The 23680-nt window shown below is 41.3% G+C and overlaps 1 protein-coding gene across 2 annotated transcripts in view; it reads right to left on the bottom strand.

Annotated features, from left to right (window-relative positions):
• Positions 1-23680, bottom strand: part of Abcb1 (ATP binding cassette subfamily B member 1) — a 164083-nt gene that overhangs the window by 12189 nt on the left and 128214 nt on the right. For both annotated transcript variants that reach the window (XM_057758772.1, XM_057758773.1), the window contains exons 10-21: positions 22846-22959; positions 22587-22697; positions 22287-22412; positions 21994-22197; positions 21543-21713; positions 20417-20578; positions 18490-18666; positions 17401-17547; positions 14188-14295; positions 12388-12465; positions 8851-8934; positions 3931-4134 (exon numbers count right to left, since the gene is read on the bottom strand). In XM_057758772.1, the coding sequence (XP_057614755.1) occupies positions 3931-4134; positions 8851-8934; positions 12388-12465; positions 14188-14295; positions 17401-17547; positions 18490-18666; positions 20417-20578; positions 21543-21713; positions 21994-22197; positions 22287-22412; positions 22587-22697; positions 22846-22959 (1686 nt within the window). The remainder of the gene's footprint in view (positions 1-3930; positions 4135-8850; positions 8935-12387; positions 12466-14187; positions 14296-17400; positions 17548-18489; positions 18667-20416; positions 20579-21542; positions 21714-21993; positions 22198-22286; positions 22413-22586; positions 22698-22845; positions 22960-23680) is intronic.

Here is a 23680-nt window from a genome sequence, read left to right as displayed (position 1 = left end):
GCCTAACCAATTTCAACAGTATTTTTCAAGCTCTTTCAATAGACATTAATAATGAGTTGGGGTTTTGGTTTTTTGTTTTTTTGAGACAGGGTTTCCCTGTGTAACAGCTCTGACTGCCCTGGAACTAGCTGGCCTCAAGCTCACAGAACTCTTCCTAACTCTGCCTCAAAGTGCTGGGATTAAAGGTGTGAGCACCCCGGCTGGCTTAATGAGTTTTTAATGGCTACTTAACCTTGTGGGCAGTTAGGTATTACTAACGATGTAATTGTAATGGGTTCAATTCTTTTATTAAAAATAGCATTGTAATAAATATATTCTTGTATATAAACATTTGCTCATAGGGTTAACATTCTTAATAGTGAGATTTAAGAGGTCAAAGGCAATAAATTGCCTTTTAAAGAATATTGGTTTTTGTCTTTTTTTTTAGTTTTTGGAGACAGGGTTTCTCTGTGTAACAGCCCTAGCTGCCCTGGAACTAGCTCTTTTAGATCAGGCTAGCCTTGAACTCACAGAGATCTGTCTGCCTCTGCCTCCCGATTGCTGAGATCAAAGGTGTGCACCATCAGTGCCCGACTAAATATCATCTTTTGGTGAGCATGATATATAATTTTTTCAGGAGGGTATCTAATATTTACTTGTGTTTTAATTGCATTTACTGCCACCAAGGCTATTTAGTTAGGAAAATATAGCTAGCATCGTTGTTTAAATTCTCTGTGAAGAGAAATGGAGACTTATCAAGAACATCTGGCCATGGGGAGAAATTTTGCCTGCACCACCAGTGGGCCTCACATCACCATTGCCTCTCATTAGCTTCTCTGAAAAGGGGATATGGACCAGAAGGTCTCTAAAGTTCTTCTAAAATAGTATGTCTTCAGAAATGCAAGTCTGGTTAGGATTCTGTGCCTCTGTCTAGTGGTTTCACTCATCTGAACAAATCCCAGAAAAGACACATTCTCGTAACCTAGTGCAATTTGCTACTTAAAAGTCATCTTTTGTGGAAATTCTCATTTACGCCTCACTGAGTCTTACACAAATTATCAATGATAACAGCAAATATTTCATAATAAATTAAGTCAGTTTTGAAGACCAGTACAAAAAACTGCTAGAAAAAAAAATGAACAAATTTCTTAAAACACTTACTTGAAAAATTAAAATATTTTTCTCTGACCTTGACCCACCAAGAATGTAATTAGGAAGAAAATTATGTTATAAGCTTTGCACATTTCAAACATAATACATACTGACTTTAGAAAATCCCGGAAGTACTGATGGTAAGATGTTGGAAGAAATTATGAACTTCAATGAAACTCCCCAAAGACAATCTTCAGTTATACATATTAGGAACATTTTGAATTATAATGGTTCCAAGAAACAGAAGAGGTTTTCTGAATCAGTGATAATATTATAAAACATTATAGTAGGCTGGGGAGATGGCTCAGTGGGTAGGGATGCCTGCTCTACAGTTTCAGGACCTGAGTTTGAATTGCCAGCACACGTAAAAAGCCCGACAAAGTCATGCATGCCTGTAACCTCAGTGCTGGGGCACAGAGTTTGCAGTGTGAAGACAGTAGTGGCTGCACAGCGCAGTCGTCTCATCCTGATGCACAGTGAGGCAATTAGGAAACGCCTGAAGAAGCAGCCATGCCCTGTCCTCACAACTTCAATAGAGACCCAGTCATCACTAGCAAGAAGGAAGTTAAAGTTCAAAGAAGAGTAAATAGCAGCTTCCTTTGAAGGGGCGGTTTACTGAGTTGTTCTGAAGACAGGAAAATGTGTCTCTCAGAAACAAACTTGTGCTTCTCTTTCTACCCCAAATAGACTGAGGTTAAATTTGAATTCTATACTAAAAAGATAAATGTGTATATTACACAAAACTGCTCAGTATCCCATGTAAATGAATTAGAACAATATCAAACCCTAGTCATAGGCACAGCGGAGCTTATCTGCATGTTCTGACATTGCACCACAAAGACAGGCTATGAGTAGGGTCTCCCATCACCCTGATCTGCTCCGGGATCCCACACACGTGCACTGCCAAGTGCATGGCATGGATTCCTCGGTCAGGGCCAGTATTGAGTCAGACCACAGCCAGACCCCAAGATTAGCTAGTTCCCCATGATGGGACCTCTCCAGAGGGTGAACTCCATAGACCCTGGCTGGAAAAGACTAAAGCTAATCTGAGCATTTCCATGAAAGAACTGATGAAAATAGAGCAACTGGTCTCAACATGCAGAGAAACCAAGTGTCTTTAGTGTCTCTGGAACCTTCCTCACCTTTCCATCAGTGGGGTGCCTGGCTCACAGCCCTCTCACCTGCCTGAACTCCTGTTCTGTTTCTTGGTACCTGGAATGCCAGGGGTCAACCCTGTTCTGACCTCTCGTTTCTGCAGAGGGCATCTCACTATGCTTCACATAACAGAACTTGGATTTCTAGCTAATAGGTGCACCAATGTCTGAGTTTGAATCCTGGTTCCAGGAGTGACTGGGTCTAAGACAGCATGTGCTGTGTGTGTGTCCCTCAGCCTCACCTGAAAAATGAGGTAATAACAGAATATATCTGACAGAGTCCATGTAAGGAGTAAAACATTTTCCAGGGAACCAGGTGAATGACACACAAATCTTTGTTGAGGTATGAAAAATAAAACAGCTGAGTGTGCAGAACAACAGGATGAGGGGAAAGAACACAGACATGAGAGAAAGGGAGGACGCACGATAAAGAGGAAAGCGAGGGTGGCAAAGGATCTGGGCTGTTTGCGGATAAAGCAGCTCTGGGGCCAGAGCAGGGATATGACATGGGATGAGGTACCAGAGGAATTCCGAACTGACTATATTAAATAATCTAACAGAGAGAACAAATACACTTGGGACTTTTCCACTTTGAATCTCCCCAGTCATTCAGAATACAAGGATAGTTTTAAGCCTGGTGGAAAGGAAGACAGAAGAACAGAGGGGAATGTGTGCGGACTAATTTATGTCAGCTTGACATAAGCTGGAGTGACCAGAGAGGCAGCCCCAGTAGAGGAAAAGCCTCCATATGACTGGACTGTAGGCAGGCTTGTGAGGCATCTTCTTAATTACTGATTGACAGGGGAAGCCCAGCCCAGGGTGGATGGTGCCATCCCTGGGATGATGTGTCCTGGGTTCTATAAGAAAGAAGGCTGAACAAGTCATAAAGACGTAAGCCAGTAAGCAGCACCCCTCCATGGCTTCTGCATCAGCTCTTACCTCCAGGGTCCTCCTTTGTTTGAGTTCCTGCTCTCAATGCTTTTGATAATGAACTGTGAGTAAAATAAATGCTTTCCTCCCCAGACCGCTTTGATCATGACTGTTTCGTCGCAGCCATAGAAACACTAGCTAAGAGAGAGAGAGGAAAGAGGTGGGAAAAGATGTGAAGAAGAAAAGGAGTGGATGAGAAGGGAGGAATGTGAAGACACTGGCCACTGGCTTCAGACAAACAAAACCCTGAAAAGCAGGTGTCAGGATTTGGAACTAAGGATCTGCTTCTAACCGTTCTTCAAATTCTAATCTTGAGATAAGTATAATAAATGTCCAAACAGTAGCTATTAGACTGAGGAGATGGCTCTGTTGGTAAAGGACTTGCCTTGCAAAGACAAAGACCTGAGTGTGACCTCTAGAACTCGGGTTAAAAACATCTCAGCTACGCATGGTGGCATATGCTTGTAATCCTGTGCATAGGGGTGGGCGGAGAGACCCTATCTCCAACAGTGGGAGACATATCTTAAAATGCAAAGTGGTCCATACCTAGGAAATAATGATCTCCACCCAACATGCACATACATGTTCACCCACAGGAAAGCCCCCCCCCCACACACACACACATTGTTAGGGCATACTAACAGAGAATAACAAAACATCACTGGAAAGAATATCATTTCTACTTAGGAAAGCAATCATACTTAGTTTAACTGACCTTCCCAGAACCTTCTAGTTCCTTCTTATCTTTCAGTGCTTGTCCAGACAACATTTTCATCTCCACCACTCCTGCTATGGCAATGATGGGTACAATTGCTAAGAGCAGAAGAGTCAACTGCCAGCCGTAGACCAGGGAAATAATAATTCCTGTGCCAAGATTTGCTATATTCTGGGTAATGATAGCGAGTCTGGATCCTGTAGCCTGAAAAAGAAGAGAAAATTAGGGACACGTTTTATATTCTAAAATATGTTCTAGTACATTTTTAAGGATAGTAACTCATCTTCATGAAAATCTTCTCACCTATGAAATAAAAGGAGAGATGATGTACTTGTAGGAAGGTTTTGGTTTCTAAAATAAAGATTTCCATGATTTAAGAATACCGAATGTAGAGCGATAGATAATTCAAAGTGCAAGTACATATTTCTATCTGTTCTAAGCTTTCAGTACCAAGAAAATGTTTCTGTACCAAAGCATGATGACTAAACCAAACCCAGCAATCAGAATGCTAAGAATCTGACAATTCTATTAAACTGGTAATGGTGGTCACTTAGGTATAAAACTGCTTATAATTTAAGGAAGGTATGTGTTCAAATAAAGGTGTTCAAATATATTTGGGCCTATCTTTTCCTTTTGTTTTTGTTTTGTTTTTTTCGAGACAGGGTTTCTCTGTGCAGCCCTGGCTGTCCTAGAAGTCAATCTGTAGACCAGGCTGGTCTATGCACTCAGAGATCCATCTGACTCTTATTTGGGCCTATTTGAAACACTTATTTTCTTGGGGGGGGGAATGAAAATTTGAAAGTTAGAAAACAGGGTTTAGAGGAAGCAGAACCTTTGGTAGAATGCGGGGAGGGTCATGATGCATGGCTTTCACAACTATGTAGCGGTTTCCAAGTCTACACCAGCAATTAATCTAGTCAGTTAAACACAAGTTCAAGTGGTGTAGTCCGTATCTACTCTACTTGGAAGTTCTCTGGTAACACATACAGTCTCACGTCCCTGCTGTGGCTTCCACACCCAGTTTCTCTGCAAATAGCACACATCCTTTACCAGTCCTAATTTTTTTTCCCACTTCAGCATGGCTGACTAGTCTCAGTAGAGATTGTGATGTGTCCTCTAGCCTGGCCACTGGCCATCTCGGTCACTTTCGACAAATCTCTTCCAACTTCCAAACTGAGCAGATTCATTGATTAATAATCACAGCCTCGTCTCCATTCTGAATTCTGGCCCGATACTTCCCATATCATTTAATACTTACCTGACATAATCAGTAGATGGGACTACAACTCCCATGAGCATTTGTAAATTTTTAGTAGGAAATGGAAACTGGGCTGAAAGTGATAGCATGGGTAACACAGCATAACCCAGCATCTACAATCCCACACAGAAGCTACTGAAGGACTGAAGTGCTCAGAACATCGACCTGGACTCGGTAGAGACAGTAGACGGTTCCCTGGGCTTGTAAGTTTTTAGGCCTATGTAGGCCTTGCTTTGGAACACACACACACACAAAATCAAAATAGTTCCAGAGATGATAAATTCCTTGATGTATAGGCAAAGTGAACTAAATGTTTTAATCAAACAATTTTGACAATTTAAAGTATACAAAAAGTAGAAAGTAAACTTTTAATGTCTTCTTCTGTTAACCCATGGCTCTTTCATGTTTTGCCCAAAGTCTTCCAGCCACATGTTCAGCTGTGATCGTTGTCTTTGCCTTTCTCTGAAGACCGGTCTATCAGGCTCTGCTCCCACCATGCCTGTCAGTCCTTGGGTCAAGCAGCAGTGCCCCATGCTGCACTCAGCCGTCTACCGCCCGTCAGCTCTCTCCTTACCGCACTGTCTCGATTTCACGTCCAGAACACCACTCTTCTCTTTTTGTTTTTGTTTTTTGAGACAGGGTTTTTTTTTTTGTGTAGCCCTGGCTGTCCTGTAACTCACTCTGTAAACCAGGTTGGCCTCAAACTCTGAGATCCTCCTGCTTCTTCCTTCCCAAGTGCTGGGATTAAGGCATGTGCCCCCACCACCAGTGACATGATTCTTCTATGTCCTTGTCTCCTGATAGTCTCTGCTCATCTTCACGCCACTGAGACTTAAGAACTCAAGACTTGCTCTTCACATTATTTATTTGCCATCTTTTCATGTCTTTAAAAGCTATCATCTCACTGGAAAACAATCTCCAAGTGAGTATTGACAGACCAGACTTCTCTGCTAAACTCTAGACCCACAAAAAATGTCCCGTCTTATTGACATGTTCAATTGGCCATCCAATGTGGGCATCACAACTAATCAAGTCACACATAAAGCTCTATTCTTCCCCAACCCTCGTGCTCCAATTTCTTTAAAGAACAACTTCGTGGGGTTTTTTTCAGTTGCGTAGGTCAAACATTTTACCTCTCGAATCCATCATCCAATCTAATCAACAAATTCTGTGGCCTGTACCTTTAAACCATGTCTGGAATCAGCTATGACCGCTCTAGGAGACTTCTCTTAGATGACCTCAATAGCTTCTCTCTTCCTCTTCTTGTCTCCTTCAGTTGTTAGTCACACAACAGCCTCATAACTCCCACTTTTTAAACTTATCAGTGCCTTCTTATCCAATTCCTGATGCGATGTTGACCACAAACTAGGGCTCTTCCTCACACTTCCATCTGGTGTTTTTATGCTGTGAGATGTAGGAATGGTCTAACCTCAGGTCCTTTATCCTTACTCTTCTCATTCCAATGCTCCTTTAGAGGCATGCAGGAATGCTTCCTTCCTTGCTTGCTTGATTATACCCCATCACTGAAGGCTTTCTTCCTTAGATGAGGCTGCCTTTGGCCCTATAGCCTCCCTCCAACCCGTACCAAGTTACCTTTTGATAATATGACCTAATGTGTAGATTCTACAAGAGCAAAACAATTGTCTGTTTAAGGAAGTTCTAAATTCATTCAGTGTCCAGTTTGTTTTCTTAAGTTTATACACCTGTATCTATAGCATGGGTTTGTCAGTTGTTTGCTTTAAGTGAAAAGAGCTGCATAAAACAGTAATTCTTAAGATTTGTGCTCCAGTTCAACAGTTATGTGTGCTTTCAAATATCATATTCAATTTCAAATGGGACCTGCTATTAGGTCCCATCTATTAGACAGAGGAATCTGTATAGTTCTGCTTTTCAGGAAGGCTGAAACAAAAGGGAGACAGGGCTCACGCCAGATTCACACAGTGGAGATCAACAACATGTTACAGACTTTTGCATAAAACTGTAGCTGGAGAACCTGTCACTTCATCCAACAATCAAAACCTCATTGTTCAACAGTTTGTATTTTCATCTACTGGGGCCTGAGTTAACAGCACATTTTCAGGTCTATAGTTTGCTCAAGTTTCTTTCCTTCCATGCTAGTTTTAAAGTGCTTTACATTTTCTTTGATGGATTTTCAGAATTTTTTTTTTTGTTTCCTACTGAACTGTAATGTCCCCTACGCTTAAGATAACAATTACACTATCCCTTTTCCTCCCAACATCAATTCAAACATTAACTGAGCACGGAAAACAGAGATCCTGGTGGGAATGCCAAGAATATTTCCTTCCCTAAGTAACTATTCTCTAGTATTCATCTTCTGCATGTTAGGACTGTCACGACAAACATGAAAGAAAACTTACAGCTCTCTATACACTATATGGTATATAATCATCTATACACTCTATTGTATATCATCTATATCCTATATGGTATATAATCTATATCCTATATGGTATACGATCTATATACTATACGGTATATGATCTATACACTATATGGTATAAATCTACACACTATATGGTATGCAATCTATACACTATATGGTGTATAATCTATACACTACATGGTATATAACCCCCATAATATATGGTATATAATCTATATACTATATGGCATATAATCTTTACACTATATGATATATTATCTATAAACTATATGGTATATAATTTTTGAATTTTAACATATTTCCTGTAAAGAATTTGATACATTTGTGGGATAGAACTTGTGGGGGTTTGAATGAGAAATGTTCCCCAAAGGCTTAGGCATTTTAACACTTGGTCCCCAGCTGGTGGTACCTGAGAGGTTTTTACACCAGATAAATCTCTCTGTCAGACACAATAATCCAAATCAGACTAAATCAAACCAAATTAGAAAAACCCCATGTTTAATGGATGCCAGCCCTCCCAGGTGGCCTTCCAGTCCCCAGAGAGGAGATGGGAAGAAAGATAGGAAAACCATGGAGAGGAAAAAGGAAGGCTGGGAAAACCACGGAGAGGGTAAAGGAAGACCAGAAGGCCACGTGTTTGTTCTCTGGGGGACAGTTTAAATAGCCTGTGGGCGTGGTCTCCATCCTCTGCGGAGGGGTCACTGTTGAGCTTTCTCAGAGGTGGAGTCTGGACTGAGGCAGCTCCCAGAGGAGGAGGCTGCAATGGAAATTTTACCAAATATTTCAGACTCCTTGGATATAGAGGTGCCCAGGGGCTGGGGTGAAGCCGGACCCAAACATTCCAGACATTTTGGGTATAAGTATGTTAGGGGCTGAGGTGATGTTGGGAGAGCATTATGGGAGGAGGCACAGCCTTCCTGGATGAAGTTTATCACTGGGGGGGCTGCGAGAGTTTAAATCCTTCTACCAGTTCTAGGTCACTGTCTCTGCTTGTGTTTGAAGTTAAAGATGTGATCCCCCAGGTCCTGTTCCTGCTGCCATGCCTGCCGTGATTTACTCTCATCCCTCTGGAACTTTAAATCCAAATACACTCCTCCTTCTATAAGTTGGTTTTAGTAATGGTGTTTTACCACAGCAATAGAAAAGGAATTAATACAAATATCTAGTAACAGTATCTTAAAATGGTTACCAGGAAGCCAGTCTCATGCTAAGCCTAAAACAGCATCAAGAGGAACACCCACAGAAAGGAAGTACGTACCCCTTTAACTTGAGCAGCGTCATTGGCGAGCCTGGTGGTCAGCGCTCCAGTGGTGTTTTTGGGATTATCAAACCAGCTCATATCCTGTGACACAGAGAGATATGTAATCTTAAAGTCCTACTTATGAGACTTTAGCTCTAGGAGGAAGGTGACAGGGACACTTTTGTTTAGCATTCATATCCTCTTCATTTGGCATTCAGGATGTAACAGTAAATAGACAAGAAAGGGATTTAAAAAAACAAACAAAAATAGGTTATTCCATTTGCCCAAAGTATGTCTTAGTCTCAACTTTGTTTAAAGCCTGCTCTATGTGTTGAACAATGAACACTAACGGCAAAGTTGCTGGTGTCTTCAAGACTTCCTTCTAGAGTTGGAAGGCACACAGAAACAAGCATACACCATCTCAGATGGTAATGAACAAGGTGGAGAAAAAGAACAGGGTGAGAAAGGTGCTGCTTTACAGAGTAGGGAAGAGACAGGGAAGTTCTTTCCAAAAACATGAACAGAGACCAAAATGAAGGAAGGGATGAAAGCATCTAACAGGAGGAAGATTCAACACTTGCAAAGGCCTTGAGGCTGAGGCATTCTTTTTTTTTTTTTTAAACTTATTGATTTAATGATTTATTTAACTTTATTTTATGTGCATTGGTGTGAAGGTGTCAGATCTCGTGGAACGGCATTTTCAGACAGTTGTGAGCTGCCATGTGGGTGCTGAGAATTGAACCCGGGTCCTCTGGAAGAGCAGTCAGTGCTCTTAACCGCTGAGCCATCTCTCCAGCCCGATGCTGAGGCATTCTTGATCTGCTCCCACGAGTGAATTTCATCCTGCGGGTAGTCTAATTTGTCCTGCTGGGATTCCCCTCAGTCTCTCCTCCCCAACCTTTGTGCAGTTACCTATGGTGCCCTGAAGATGACCTCTGTGATGTGGGTGGGGGGGGTGCATATCATGCATAGCCTTTGGCAACTATAGAGACCATATAGAGACTCTCCCCTGAAAGACCCAGGCTGCCTCTAGATTGGGATGAGGAAGGAGTTAACGAAACCAGCTAGGAGGCTGATGCAGCATGAAACAAAGAGGAGAGCCATCAAGATCTGAGTCTGAACAACTGGCAGAGATACATAAAGAGTAAGGAGGTATGGCACTGGGTGTTGGTGGCACACGCCTTTAATCCCAATGCTCTGGAGGCAGAGGCAGGTGAATCTCTGTACAAGGCCAGCCTGGTTTATAGACTGAGTTCCAGAACAGCCAGGACTACACAGAGAAAAGATGTCTTGAGAGAGAGAGAGAGAGAGAGAGAGAGAGAGAGAGAGAGAGAAGACATGAAGTAGTAAACCTTTCAGGAAAAGAAGAATAAAAAGTTCAAGTTGGGAAATATTAAAGTGTGAAGCATTTATTAGTATGAAAAGAGAAAAGATAAACCTGATAGGTATCACTAGTCAGGGCAGAATACATCAACTGATTTAAAAACAAATCAAAAGCAATCTAGGTTTCAAAATGTACATACAACATGAAAAGGGATTTTATTTGTAAAATATCATATATTTTCTTTTTTTACATTTATTAATGACTGATTGTATGTGGATGCACGAACTTGCCATGACACATGTATGGAGGTCAGAGGACAGTTTATGGGAGTTGGTTCTGTCCTTCCAAATCACGTGGGCTGCGGGGATCAAATTCAGGTCAAGCACCTTTAATGGCTAAGCTTTCTCACATCCTCATATATTTTAAAATAAACATTGTGATCTTCAATTATGAATTTATATCTGTCACAAATAGCTTTAGTTTCTAAGATGTTACCTGAATTGGCAATTTGTATTAAGGAAGCTACTACCTTTTTATTTTGAAAACCTAGAAAATGGCCCATTATAGTCTGTATTAATTGACTTTTTAGTACTTAGGCGTTCCACCACTGGAATGTGACATCCTTGAAGAAAGAGGCCATTCAGATTTGAACGCCTTGCAAAATTTAGTACCATACTTCATAAGCAGTGGCTGTGATATGCCTGCTTCTCTGAGTAGTCTGTGCTGTTCAGACACACCGTCGGCTCAGCTCTCAACATATAATGAACCTGAGAGTTGGCCTAAAGGCTGATGGGGTAATAGGGCATTCGGTGCTGTAACAAGGTGAGCTTGGAGATTGTTTAAGTAGAATCTAGGTTATAAATACAGCTTGAAAGCTTGTGATTCCAGAACTTGGGAGATGGAGTTCAATATTATGCTCAGCTACATTGTGAGTTTGAGGCAAATTTTGAAAAAAATGAGAGGATGTATATGACTTGACAGGAGAGCCCAGGGGAGGGACTCCCATAAAACCGTGCTCTCTCACCCATCAGATAGATTCTGCTTCAGCTGTGACGGTCACTAGCTAGCTGTTTGAATAAAGACACCACTGCCTAACTATTTCTAAAAATACGTAAGTGGTTGCAAATGAGGTGAAAAAAACTGTCTTCTGGAAAGTTGAACACAAAAAAAACCCTGGCATTTTTCACTCTTGGTTTCTTCCTTTCTTCCTTTCTTCCTTTCTTCCTTTCTTCCTTCCTTCCTTCCTTCCTTCCTTCCTTCCTTCCTTCTTTCTCTTTCTTTCTTTCTTTCTTTCTTTCTTTCTTTCTTTCTTTCTTTCTTTCTTTCTTTTCTAGTGCTGGGGACTGAGTGAGCATGACGGATTCAGGTTCAACCTCTGTGTTGCATTTTAGTCTCATGGACGGCTTGTGGATATTATCCAATCTATAGCCCATGAGTCTCATGCATCTTAGGATGCTATTAATGTGGTCCGACAAGTTTGTAGATAACAATACCACATTTTAGTGTAAAAATGTTGGACACCTTTGTATCAAGAGCATCATTTTTGGAGGTAACTTGTCATTTTGAAAAAGAAGATATAAGGTCACATCCAACATTTTCACGATGGCTAAAGTTTGAAAGGGACTGCCAACAATATTGTCAGTTGTCGAGGACCTGAATGTACAGAGCAATAGGCACTCATAGTAAGTCATAACCAGCTAATAACACTGTAACTCACTCAGGTTATTCTTCTGTCTTGCCTCAGCAAAGAATCTCAAAAGAGAGGAATGGGCCCTGAAAACGAATCTGAATTTGGGCAAGAGGAGTGCAAACTATCTCCAGGTTCAGAGAGTCATCACAGGATGTTCTGAGTGTGCAGGAAAGAGAAGGTGGCAGAGGGGCACAAAGCATAGAAGATCCTTCCTAACACTTCTCAGCCTTTGGGCTAAGACAAGGTATAGAGGACCATCTTGGCTCCTGCTGCCTCTCACTGCTGAGATAAGAGCTGATGGAGAGTTATTAGGAGACACAATAGTCTCAACTCCTGGTTCCTTCTGCCGGCCTGCACCAAACTGTAGCTCCACAGCCTGCATCTGCAAATGGCTCACCAGCACCTCCAGAGGAGGCTGAGGGAGACCCGTGCAGGATCTCTATCTAAGGAACTTGACAGCGCTCCTACAATCTATGTCCATGGAGCACAAGAGAGAATTCCTACTCCCCCGACCCCAGGGTGCAAGCCACAGCAGCTGTACCTGTCTCAGCATGGACTTGAAAACGTGGTATCTGAGTCGCTTGGTGAGGATCTCTCCAGCTTTGCCAAATGTGAAGCCCTAAGAAGAACGAGAAGGCGTCACACAGAAGGCTGGCCAGAGACGCAGATGCCAAATACACAGCGGGAATCAAGGCCTGTGAGAGTGTGGAGCAGGATGGGACCCAGTCTGAGCTCCTGTCCTCACTCAGCTCCCTGCCTGTCTCTCAGATGACCAGCTGGGCAGTCTCTGCTTTCCGGCACTGGGCTGTATTTACACGTTGGAAGTCCGCGGATCCTCTGCCTGCTCTTAATGTGTTTGCAGTCATGGGAGACAGTCTCAGCACCATAGCCAGAGTGGAGGGAGCTGCTTTCTCTCCCTGTATTTCGCCATTCCAATTGTCAAAGCGGAAGTGACCAACTTAAAGCTGCCTCACTTCCAATCTCTTACCAGATTCACATGGAGCAACGGTTCATTTTTACACACCTGTGACACTCTTACCGACAGTGTTACACACCTGTGACACTCTTACCGACAGTGTTACACACCTGTGACGCTCTTACTGACCGTGTCATCCTACCAAGGTCAAGCTTCACAAGGAAGCTCTCAAGTATTTAGTGAAGGAACACCATTTTTCTTTTGTATTCCTATGTTAAGAGCAACATTTTTTTCTGTTAAAATAGTAATATATCAGAATGTATTAAATAAAGTAACTTATTTAGTTCCAGCTGAGCTTCTTTACATGTGCGCTGTTAAAATACTAATATAAGCTAGGTGGTGCTGGTGCACACATTTAACCCCAGCACTTGAGGCAGAGGTAAGTGGATCTCTGTGAGTTCAAGGCCAGCATGGTCTACAGAGCAAGTTCCAGGACAGCTAAGACTGTTACACAGAGAAACCCTGTCTCAAAAAACCAAAACCAATCAACCAAACAAAACCCCAATAACCCTAATATATATTTAGAATGCGTTTAATAAGGAAATCTATTTAGTTTCAGCAAAAAATATACATGTGGACTAATTATTGATGCATTAAGTGATTACTTACATTTTTACTTAATAAGTAGTAACATATTATCTCAAATCAATCTGAACACTTGGTCACATGAGTTCTCTTAGTTATCAAGAGGCAACATTGCCCCCATTTACAGATAAGGAAACGGAGGCTTAGACCGTCTAAATTACTAGACTGTGTTTATGTGCAAAACATGTTTGTAAACCTGTGTCTAACACCAAAGTCCATACTTTATGCTTTTCCACGATACACTCCAAGAGCATTTGGTTCATTTACAATTGTATTTGAGCCAAATGATCTACAGGCTACAAAATACCTTGTATGCATTTCTTGGGATTTTTAGGACCATAATTTTTCCATTCTGCACTTGTTTTTCCTTTCATGAGCTTGCTAAGCTTTTGAAACAGTTTTAAATCAGTGTGACCAGCTTGGGGAGTTTGATTTGTTTCTTTGTTTGTTTTGGAATACAGGAAGACATTTCTCCAACTATTCAAACTGACCAGCAGAATGTACTTAATGTACTTCCAAACTCATATTCAAGGCTTACCCCAAAGTCTGTACTTGGGTCCTCACCTTCCATTTGCATACTAGACAGAAGAACCTGTGCAATATGATTACATCACTGCTTCCATGTAGGGCATAGTTGGTTGGGAAAGAGTAGGTGAGGGTATAGTCAAAGGCTAAAGACAACCTGGCTATCATTGGCCATGGTAAAAGAGGTATAGTCTTATGATAAGGACAATTCATGTTTCCAAACATGAGTGGATGAAGTGAGAATAACACACTTACCTGAAGAAAAAATGTAATAAAAGAAATGATCCCAAGAACCAGAAACAATAATGAAAACAAGTTGCTTTCCTGCCGTTTGGTTTCATCATCACTTGGTTTTGTAAAAACCTGTAAAAAGTATTTGAAGGGTGGTTAGTTCCACACTAAGAAGGCATTCCACATCTGCCCCCATTTCACAAATTGTTCAGTATAGGAGCTGGGACAGTCTTTGGACACTGGGATAGCACCGGCTTCTGACATAAAGCAGCCTCCAGCGCTCCTGCCTCTGCCTTTGTTGGGGGTAGGCTGTCATTCACAAATTCACCCAGCAGTCTTTGCACTCGTGTTCCTCTTAGAGAAACAGGTGCTTTGTAAGAAGACATCAAGCACATACTCCCCTCCTGACTTTCCTGTAACAGACTGTATGTAAGTCGTGTCTGTCAGGGTGAGCAGCTGTGTATGGAGGATAAGGGTCAAGCTGGTGTGTGGCTGCTGAGGATTTTCCACTCTGTGTTTCAGATTTCCTTATTTTATTTTTCTGTGCATGAGTTTTTGTTAGCATGTATGTATGTGCACCATGCGTGTGCCTGGATCCCATGGAGATCAGAAGAGGGTTCAGATCCCCTTGAACCACCAGGTGAGCATTGGGAACTGTGGCTCCTAACTAAATCTCCAGACCCTCCACATTGTTTTGTAAGATGGTGTTTCTCACTGGACTAGAATGGGCTAGAATAACTGGCCTGTTTGTGCTGGGATCCTCTTGTCTCCCAGCACTGGAATCCAAGTGTGTGCAACTGGCTTTTACGTTGGTGCTGGGGAGCAAACACAGCTCTGTGTGGTTGCACAGCAAGCGTTTTACTGAGTCATCTCTATATCTGGAGAGAATATATTTATGTGTTCTTGCTAAGGAAAGGGTGCCATCCATCCATTCAGCCTTTCAGAGAGAAAGGTACCTTTCCCAGTATATCTTGTAGGAATTATAGTCACAAAGTCAGGTGGCAGTGGCAGCCAACTGAAACCTTTCAAGAGATGGTTAGAAGTGCAAACAAGATGTTTGGAGCTGAAAGCATTTATAGCACAATCACTCAACAGGGAAAGAAAATATGCCTTTCCTTCTAAGGGTCAAGTCAGTTTTTTGAAAGTGACATAACCAACCAGAAAATTTTATGCTTGTAAAAAAAAAAAAAAAGACAAAATAGTTTCGGAAGACATTAACTCAATTATTCTTGATTAGTCATTCCGACATTGTACTATGCTAGGCACATGTACTGATCCTTCCAACTGGGGACATGTGTTATATTACTTTTACCATTTTACAGAGAGAAAGTGAAGCAGAGACATATATTAGCTTACTCAAGAGAGCCAGGAAGAGATGAGGTAAGCACAGGCACCCAGGCCTTCTGACCCAGAGGCCACTGTTTGCAGTGAGGCAGATGGCTGCCTGCTAGCTACTGTCCTAGAGCTAATGTGCTGGCCATCAGTCACCAGATAGATCTCTGTGGGAAGAATGAGGAAACCCAAGCACCACTGTTGGTTGCTTTTTTGTTGTTTTGTTTTGTTTGTCAAAAACGGGCAAAGCCATTTCTAACGTACCTTTATTTACACCAGAAATCACATGACCAACAAAGCCTAGAAATGTTTTCTCTTCTTGCACTTTACAGAACATGTTTTCTGGCCTGTGTTCTACAATGTATTCCATAGAATCAGATGTTTCCCTTCTTTATGTTTCATAGCACATAAAAATACCTCACACAAACTGGACAGTGAGCAAACACTTCTCAAGTGACATGTTAAACATGAGTATTAATCTAGAAAGGCACAGGTAGACTAGAAGAATTATAGATTTTTGGTTGTACAATGAATAATGCTTGTTTTATCCTTCTTATGATGATGTTTCTTTCTGCAAAAGATTCTTAGCAGTAAGGCAAATGTGTCTTCAGTACAATGTCTCACGATTTGCATCTGCCACTAAACCAAGAACATGACTGCTTGGACTTTACTGCTATTTGAATGCTGCTGTTAAGATTAGGTAGAGCCAGCCTGTGAGCTTTCACCTTCAGGGATCCTGTTAGAGTTTGCATTTGAAGTCTCCCCACAAAAGGCTCATTTGGTCAATATTATTCCTTAGCTGGTGGTCTAGTCATTGATGGGTGATTAGATCATGAGTGCTCAGGCCTCATCAATGGCTGGAAGAACTAGATGTGCATTATAGGAAGATAGGACCTGGTTAGAGAAAGCAGATCACAGCACAGGGAGGGAAGGAGTCTTGGGAAAATATGCCTTGTTCCTTGTTCATTTCTATCTTCCTTTGGTTTCCTGGATGCCATAAAGGGGGCGGTTTCTGCCACCACAGCGCACTGCCGCGGGCTCACAACAATGGATCCAGATGACTTTAGCCTGAAACCTAGGAAATGGTGAGCAAACTAAAACTCCCCTTCTCTTGTGCTTCTTCTCTAAGAATCCAGCATGTCTGAAACGCTAGGACTGAAGCAGCAAGATCTGAGGTTCAAATTCTGCCCGGGCCACACTCAAGCTGGACAGCTTAGAAAGACCTTGTCTCCAAATAAAAACAAGAAATGGCAAGGGTGTGCTCAGTGGTGCAGCACATGTCTAAAATATGTGGAGCATGGGTTCAGTCCCCTGTGGCATGAAGAAAGATAAAGCCCTCACCTCTGCTCCAGAGATGAAAAGCTAACTAGCGTTGAGCTGCTTCCTTCTGTTTCAGTCTGAGGAAATAAGTGTAGTCTAAGGCCTGCTCATGTTCTGGCATGTGTGGATCTTACACAACAGGTCATTGTTGCCCGTTGGCAACCTGGATCAATCAGTTAAGTTCATCAGATCAGTTCATGACTTTGGCTCAGAGCTCAGTGTTGGCCAGCATGGGCGATTAAGTTTCCCAGTTCCATTGATTATGTCAGTGAGTGGGTGCCCAGGGTACTAGGATAGAAACCATTAGGGACCCTAGATAGAAATTCATATAAACGATGTTTATAACATTGTCCTTATAAACCAAACTTCAATTACACTTTCATCTGAGTTTGTTTCATGTAAAGGGAAATGCTTCTATGACGTGTGTGTGTCCATGAGTGTGTGTGTGTGTGTGTATGAGAAAGAGAGAGAGAGAGAGACAGAGAGAGAGAGACAGAGAGAGAGAGAGAGATGTGTGTGGATTAAAGATAGTTCATTCACTTGTCTAGAGTCATAAGTAATGTAAAAATGAATATAATCACTTACCCCTACAACCTTTGAGAATATTACGGCAAATGCTGGCTGCAAGCCTCCGTTTATTATGGCACAAAGCGTACCAACCACAAAATAAGGCCATTCGGTTGAATTCAACTTTAGGATCCGCCAGAAGGAAACTGGAGGCACATTTTCATCCTAGAAGACACATGCATTACAACAACAAGATAGTTTTATGTTTTTAAAAAACATCATCACCGATTTCTCACTGTGGAGAGTTCTGGTGAGGCAGGGTCTCATGGATTTTAGGCTGGCTTCAATGTCTAATCTTCTTTTTCTTTTTTTGGTTTTTCGAGACAGGGTTTCTCTGTGGTTTTGGAGCCTGTCCTGGAACTAGCTCTTGTAGACCAGGCTGGTCTCGAACTCACGCCTGACTCTGCCTCCCAAGAGCTGGGATTAAAGGCGTGCGCCACCACCGCCTGGCAATGTCTAATCTTCTTGCCTTCACCATCCAAAGGTTGGGCTTACAAGATGGGTACAAGTTTTTAAAATAACTTTTACCCTATTTTTATTCCTTATCAGTTGATGGATATTTGCCATCAAACACAATAACACATTATAGTGCCTATTTATTTATTTATTGCTTTTCGAGACACGGTTTCTCTGTAGTTTTTGGAACCTGTCCTGGAACTAGCTCTTGTTATCCAGGCTGGCCTCAAACTCACAGAGATCTACCTGCCTCTGCCTCCTGAGTGCTGGGATTAAAGATGTGTCACCACTGCCTGGGTCCTCTTTACTTTTTAAGAAATGAATGATGCTTCCACAAATATTTAATTCCTGGCATTCAGCAAATGACAAGAATATTGACCAATAAGGATAACCATAATAGAAACAGTAATACTTAAACACCTATCATAGTCTCTTCACAATCTATTTCTAAATATCTTGGTATTAAATTTTAATCTTATACCTAAACTGACTATAAAACATCACCATTTCAGGTTTTTAGAACACTGAGGAGAACAGATCAAAAAGAATATAAAAAATATGTTGTTTTTCCCACTCCTTCAGTTTAAGCACAGTCCACTAGAAGGGCTCAAGAGGAGGATTTGTAACATAATATTGCATCTTGGTCCATACCGGGGTCTCCTTGATACTAAGTTTCCTGTCTTGGTCATGCTGTGCACGGACACTTCTGCGAGTTGATCTTCTTCTTATCAGACTGGATCCCGAATCTTTTGAAGACATGTCTAAATTATCAGTTTCATTTTTAGATTCACAAACTTCATTTCCTAGTTCAATTTCATTTCCTCCTGTCTAAAATAAATAAGAGATATGAATAGTTTAACCTCGAATAATGGAAATTAACCATTGAAAATAAATATCAAGAAAATACTGAATTATTTAAATCAAAGGAAGGGATGAAATTAAAGTACTAGTCCTTCATGTGTGATATGTTAGGAGAAAAAAAACCCTAACCTTAATGATTTTTTGTGAATATGCTGAATTAAAAATGGCAAGCCTTCTGTGTATTTTCTCCGGTCATCTCTTCTCTAGGAATATATGGCTCAATCAACTTTGCATTTGAACCAGTGTGTGAATAGAAACTCAAAAGAGATCGAAATGTTTTAGACTATTAATGAAACGTTATTTTTTAAATTTATCATTTTTTGTACTAAGCCTTCAGAATTTGGTGTACATTTTCACTGTTCAATGTTTACAATCACACGTGGCTAATAACTAACTATTAAGGTTAAATAGCTATCACAAGTGGCTAATAAAGTGCATAGGTCAACTTAAATTTTTTTCCACTTTTCCTTAATTATGCTTCTTTGATTCCTCTCTTTTGCAAAAGAGAAAAATAAGAGTAGTTCTGGATACTGTTATATAAAAATAGTAAGGCGCAGCGGTCCATCCAGAAAGGAAACTGAAACATTCCAAGGGTCCTCAAGGCCATGCTTAGCCCTCAGAGTGGGAGGAGGAGAATTAGACAGAATAATGCAGTTCATGGAGGTCTAAGTATAGCCAGGCCCTAAGAGAAGCTTCCCTTTAAAGTACAGAGGGGAGCTTCATTGTGAATGAAATTGAGAGAGAGGGAAGAGGGAAGAGGGAAGGAAAGGGGTGGGGGGAGAGAACTCGCATTCAAAGTACCATCCCCTGAGGAGTCTTGGACAGGTCCAGAACAGGAAAAAAGGATGGAGTTTTCGGACCCTTTTAGAAGTGGCAAGGACTTTTACATCACATGACTTAGTTCAGCACAGCGTATGGCATAAGGTGTGTGGAGGAACCATGCACCATAACTTGAGAATCATCAAGTTACAGTACAGTGCTTCTTTGTTTTTATTTGTTTACAAGGTTTTTAACGTAAGGCCCTTATTTATCAAAAGAGACAAACCACAAGATGAAAATGAAGGCAATGGAAAAATTCAACTTCTCACAACCCAAACAATTATCACATCCTTAAAAAATAATTTTCAAAAGTGTTGTATAAGGTATGTTGCAGGTTTGCATTACATTAACCAAGATTGTGCCAATTCATGATTCTGAATAAACTTTTTTAGAAGTGAGGCTTTAAAAAATAATTTTTTAATATATATATGTTTATTCCCTACATATGTTTATTCTTGCACTTTGGGGTTCCAAAACAAGACTAGAATATAGCTTACAGACTCATATTGCCATTGAAGTCTATGCTGCCATAAATATTTTAGGTTTTATGTGTAAAAGAGTCATTGACAAAAAAAATTTTAAAAAGAGTCCTTGATTTGTTCAGGGCTGGGGAAATGTCTGCAAAGTGTCTTGAGTTTGTTTATTAGAAAGGGATGCCTTGAGGATCTAGAAGTACAGCCCTTCCTAACACTGTCCTCGAGACAGCAAGGGGTAATGTGGCCTGGGTTAGGCTATGGGATCAGACCTAAGGTGCAGGCCCGTGTTCTAACAAACCCCAAAGTACTCTTCTCCTATGTCCCAAGATTATACAATAAAGTAACACTTATGTATAGATTGAAAATACTGACACCAGTTTATCAACAAAATAAATTAGGGAATTTCCAGAGTTCCACTGTACCTGTGTCATGACAAGTTTGAAGTAAATGCCCTTCTCTTTCATGAGCTCATCGTGATTTCCTTGCTCCACAATGACACCACCATCAAAGCCAGCAATGACATCAGCATTACGAACTGTAGACAAGCGGTGAGCTATCACAATGGTGGTCCGGCCTTCCCTAGCCTGGAGACACAGAAACCTGGCTTTTGAATCATGAATAATTACAACAGAAAGCACTGCCTTTAATTCCAGCACTGGGGAGGCAGAGGCAGACAGATCTCTGCATTTGAGGACAGTCTGGGGTTCAGGGCAAGTTCCAGGCCAGCCAGGGCTACACAGAGAAACTGTGTCTCGAAAAACCAAAGTCTGGCCATCATCATTGACATTGCATGGACCAGTAGGTCTCCAGCCCCATCACCATCTCCCGGAGAAAGGGGCTTGGCAATTCCATAGTTTTCAAGTGGCATTAAGTGACTTCTATCTGTATCTTTCTTTTGGTTGACATTGAAAAACCAGATTAATAGGGCTATTTCTCTTTTCAATTCCATAGTCTTCGAATGACATTAACTGACTGCTACTCATAGTTTCTTTTGGTTAACAAAACTGTAAATTCTCAAAACCAGATTAGTAGGGTTATTTCTCTAAATTTTCATAATCAAAATAAAGACTAATTTTTACTTGACCTTCCATTTTCCATTTTTATTTATTTTCCATTTTTCATTTTTAATTAAAAGATATTGCCATGCCTTTTGATGAAAATTTATTTATTTTAATTCAGAAGGAAAGAGAGAGAGAGAGAAGGACATGAAGTGGGGCTGGAGAGATGGCAGTAGTTAAGAGTGCTTCTTGCTCATAACCGCCACTGACTCTATGTTCAGAAGATCTAACACCCTCTTCTCATGTTTTCACACACATGAAAACACACACAGTGACACAGACATATAAATTAGAAAATAAATCTTTTTTAGAAAAAAATATAGAAGAAGCAGAAATTGAAAAACAACAAAAAGATTTAGGAAGTCTGGTGCTTTTCCTTAGTAACAGGTATAGAAGTTATCAAAAGTTTCTGTTCTAAGGCAAGATTAAGAAGAATGAACATGAAATACTAATATTCTTATAATTCAACCTTTAAGTATAGCTGACCGACCTTATCCAGAGCAGCCTGAACCACGGCTTCACTTTCTGTGTCCAAGGCTGAAGTCGCCTCATCCAGCAGGAGGATCTTGGGGTTGCGGACCAGGGCACGAGCAATGGCGATTCTCTGTTTCTGTCCCCCACTCAGCTGCGCCCCTCTCTCACCAACCAGGGTGTCAAATTTCTACAATTAAAATGATAAAGAAACAAACAAAGTAACAGGAAATGTAGTAAAGCAATAAACTACCTCAGTTCACGTTTCAAATTAGGACGTAATCATCAATGGAGCCTCGCCGGCAACACAGTCCAGTTCTTGGCAACATTGTATCCACCACTAGTCCATAGGATGAGCGATGGAAAATCCACAGTAAACTGGACTTCCCCTCTACGGAAGTTCATCCAACTAACAGGAGTTTCCTGAGTTCACATGAGCCCCGGGGTGACAGAGGGCAGGCACAACTCACGTGGGGCAGTTTCATGATGAAGTCATAGGCGTTGGCTTCCTTGACTGCTTTCTCGATCTCATCCATGGTGACGTTCTCTCGGCCATAGCGAATGTTTTCAGCGATCGTGGTGGCAAACAACACAGGTTCCTGACTCACCACGCCAATGATTTCCCGCAGGTACCTCACATTGATGGTCCTGATGTCCTGGCCGTCGATACTGACCTGAAACGGAATGTGTGGTTGTCACACTTTAGAACCACGGAGTCAGAAGGATGGGCAAGGGTAGCGCTGCTGGCTGCACCACCACTCACCACGCCCTCTGTGGGGTCGTAGAGCCTCTGCAGCAGCTGGACAGTGGTGCTCTTCCCACAGCCACTGTTGCCGACCAGGGCCACGGTCTGTCCGCTCTGCACCTTCAGGTTGAGGCCCTTCAAGATCTGCCAAGACAGGAGAGAAGCTAATGTTAGGGCAATTCCCAGGCAGAGATGCACGTAGATTCTATTTGCTGGCATTTCAATTTGGTAGCATGCAGATTTTACAGATATGCTTTTCTCTACAACCGTTTAGAAACTATTAAGAACTTATCACGCAACAGAAAACCGTCACCATACCTGAACTTCTTTTCGAGACGGATAACTGAAATGAATATTTCTGAACTCCAAATTTCCTTTAATGTTGTCTGGTTTGTGCCCATTTGCTGAGAAGCTGTCAATACTGGGTTTCTGTAGAGATGGAAACATTGGCGGAGATCACTGAGTGACAGTAATGGCTTCATAAAGAACTTTTTGATTAGCTAAGATAAAGTGATAGAGAAACTATCTCAACTGGAAACTCCTTTATTAGCAGGCTAAGCCGGCAGGCCAGACTCACATTGTCAATAATCTTGAAGACTTCATAGGCAGCTCCTCTTGCGCTGGCAAAGGCCTCAATGTTCGGAGATGCCTGGCCAATGCTGAACGCCCCAATTAATACCGAAAAGAAGACCTGAACGTGTGAAGAAAAACCATCCTGTCACTTTGTTTGCCACAGTCCTCTCCCATTTCCTCTCTCCTCCAGTACAGCTAATTCCACTTCTAAATGTCAACGCAACCTAAGAATACCAGGTGTTAAGAAAAATCTTAAAATTTCATCATTGTAAATTTCAAATATATCACCACCAAAATGTGAAGTGAAGAAACTGAGATTATTTAGCTTCGTGTGATCACTTCACATTGTATACATGTCAAAACCTCACACTATATTCCTGAAAGATAATACATATTTTCAACTGAAAAATATAAACATTGACAATGTGAAAAAGTTTTTTAAACTTTCCATAATTTCATTTAGCCTACAATGCAGAATTAATCTTACCTTTTCAGTGAGGCAGCAACATACAAGCTCTATCTGAGTATTAAAATAAAGCATTTTTCTACTTTTTCAATGACTAACAATTTTTATTTAGGTCATAAGGGCTGTGAAACGGAAACCAACACTGAAGAGCAAGCGAAGAGACCAAGGTGCCCACCCTGCGTTAGTATTACCAGTTACACATCTGCAGGGCATTCTCTCGCAAAATTCAGTCTTCCGTTTCATGGACAAAAACAGAAAAGACTATTTGCTCTCTCCACAAGTCGTATCAGATGACATGGGCTGTGACAAGACTGTAGGTTACAAAGCACAGGCCAAGGGCTGATTCTTTATGGGGTCTCATCTCCCAAGTTTT

Source organism: Chionomys nivalis, chromosome 26 (assembly GCF_950005125.1).
Source record: "Chionomys nivalis chromosome 26, mChiNiv1.1, whole genome shotgun sequence".
Taxonomy (NCBI): Eukaryota; Metazoa; Chordata; class Mammalia; order Rodentia; family Cricetidae; genus Chionomys; species Chionomys nivalis.
The sequence above is the reverse complement of the archived record's forward strand: the minus strand, read 5'-3'. Positions and strand labels throughout refer to the sequence as shown.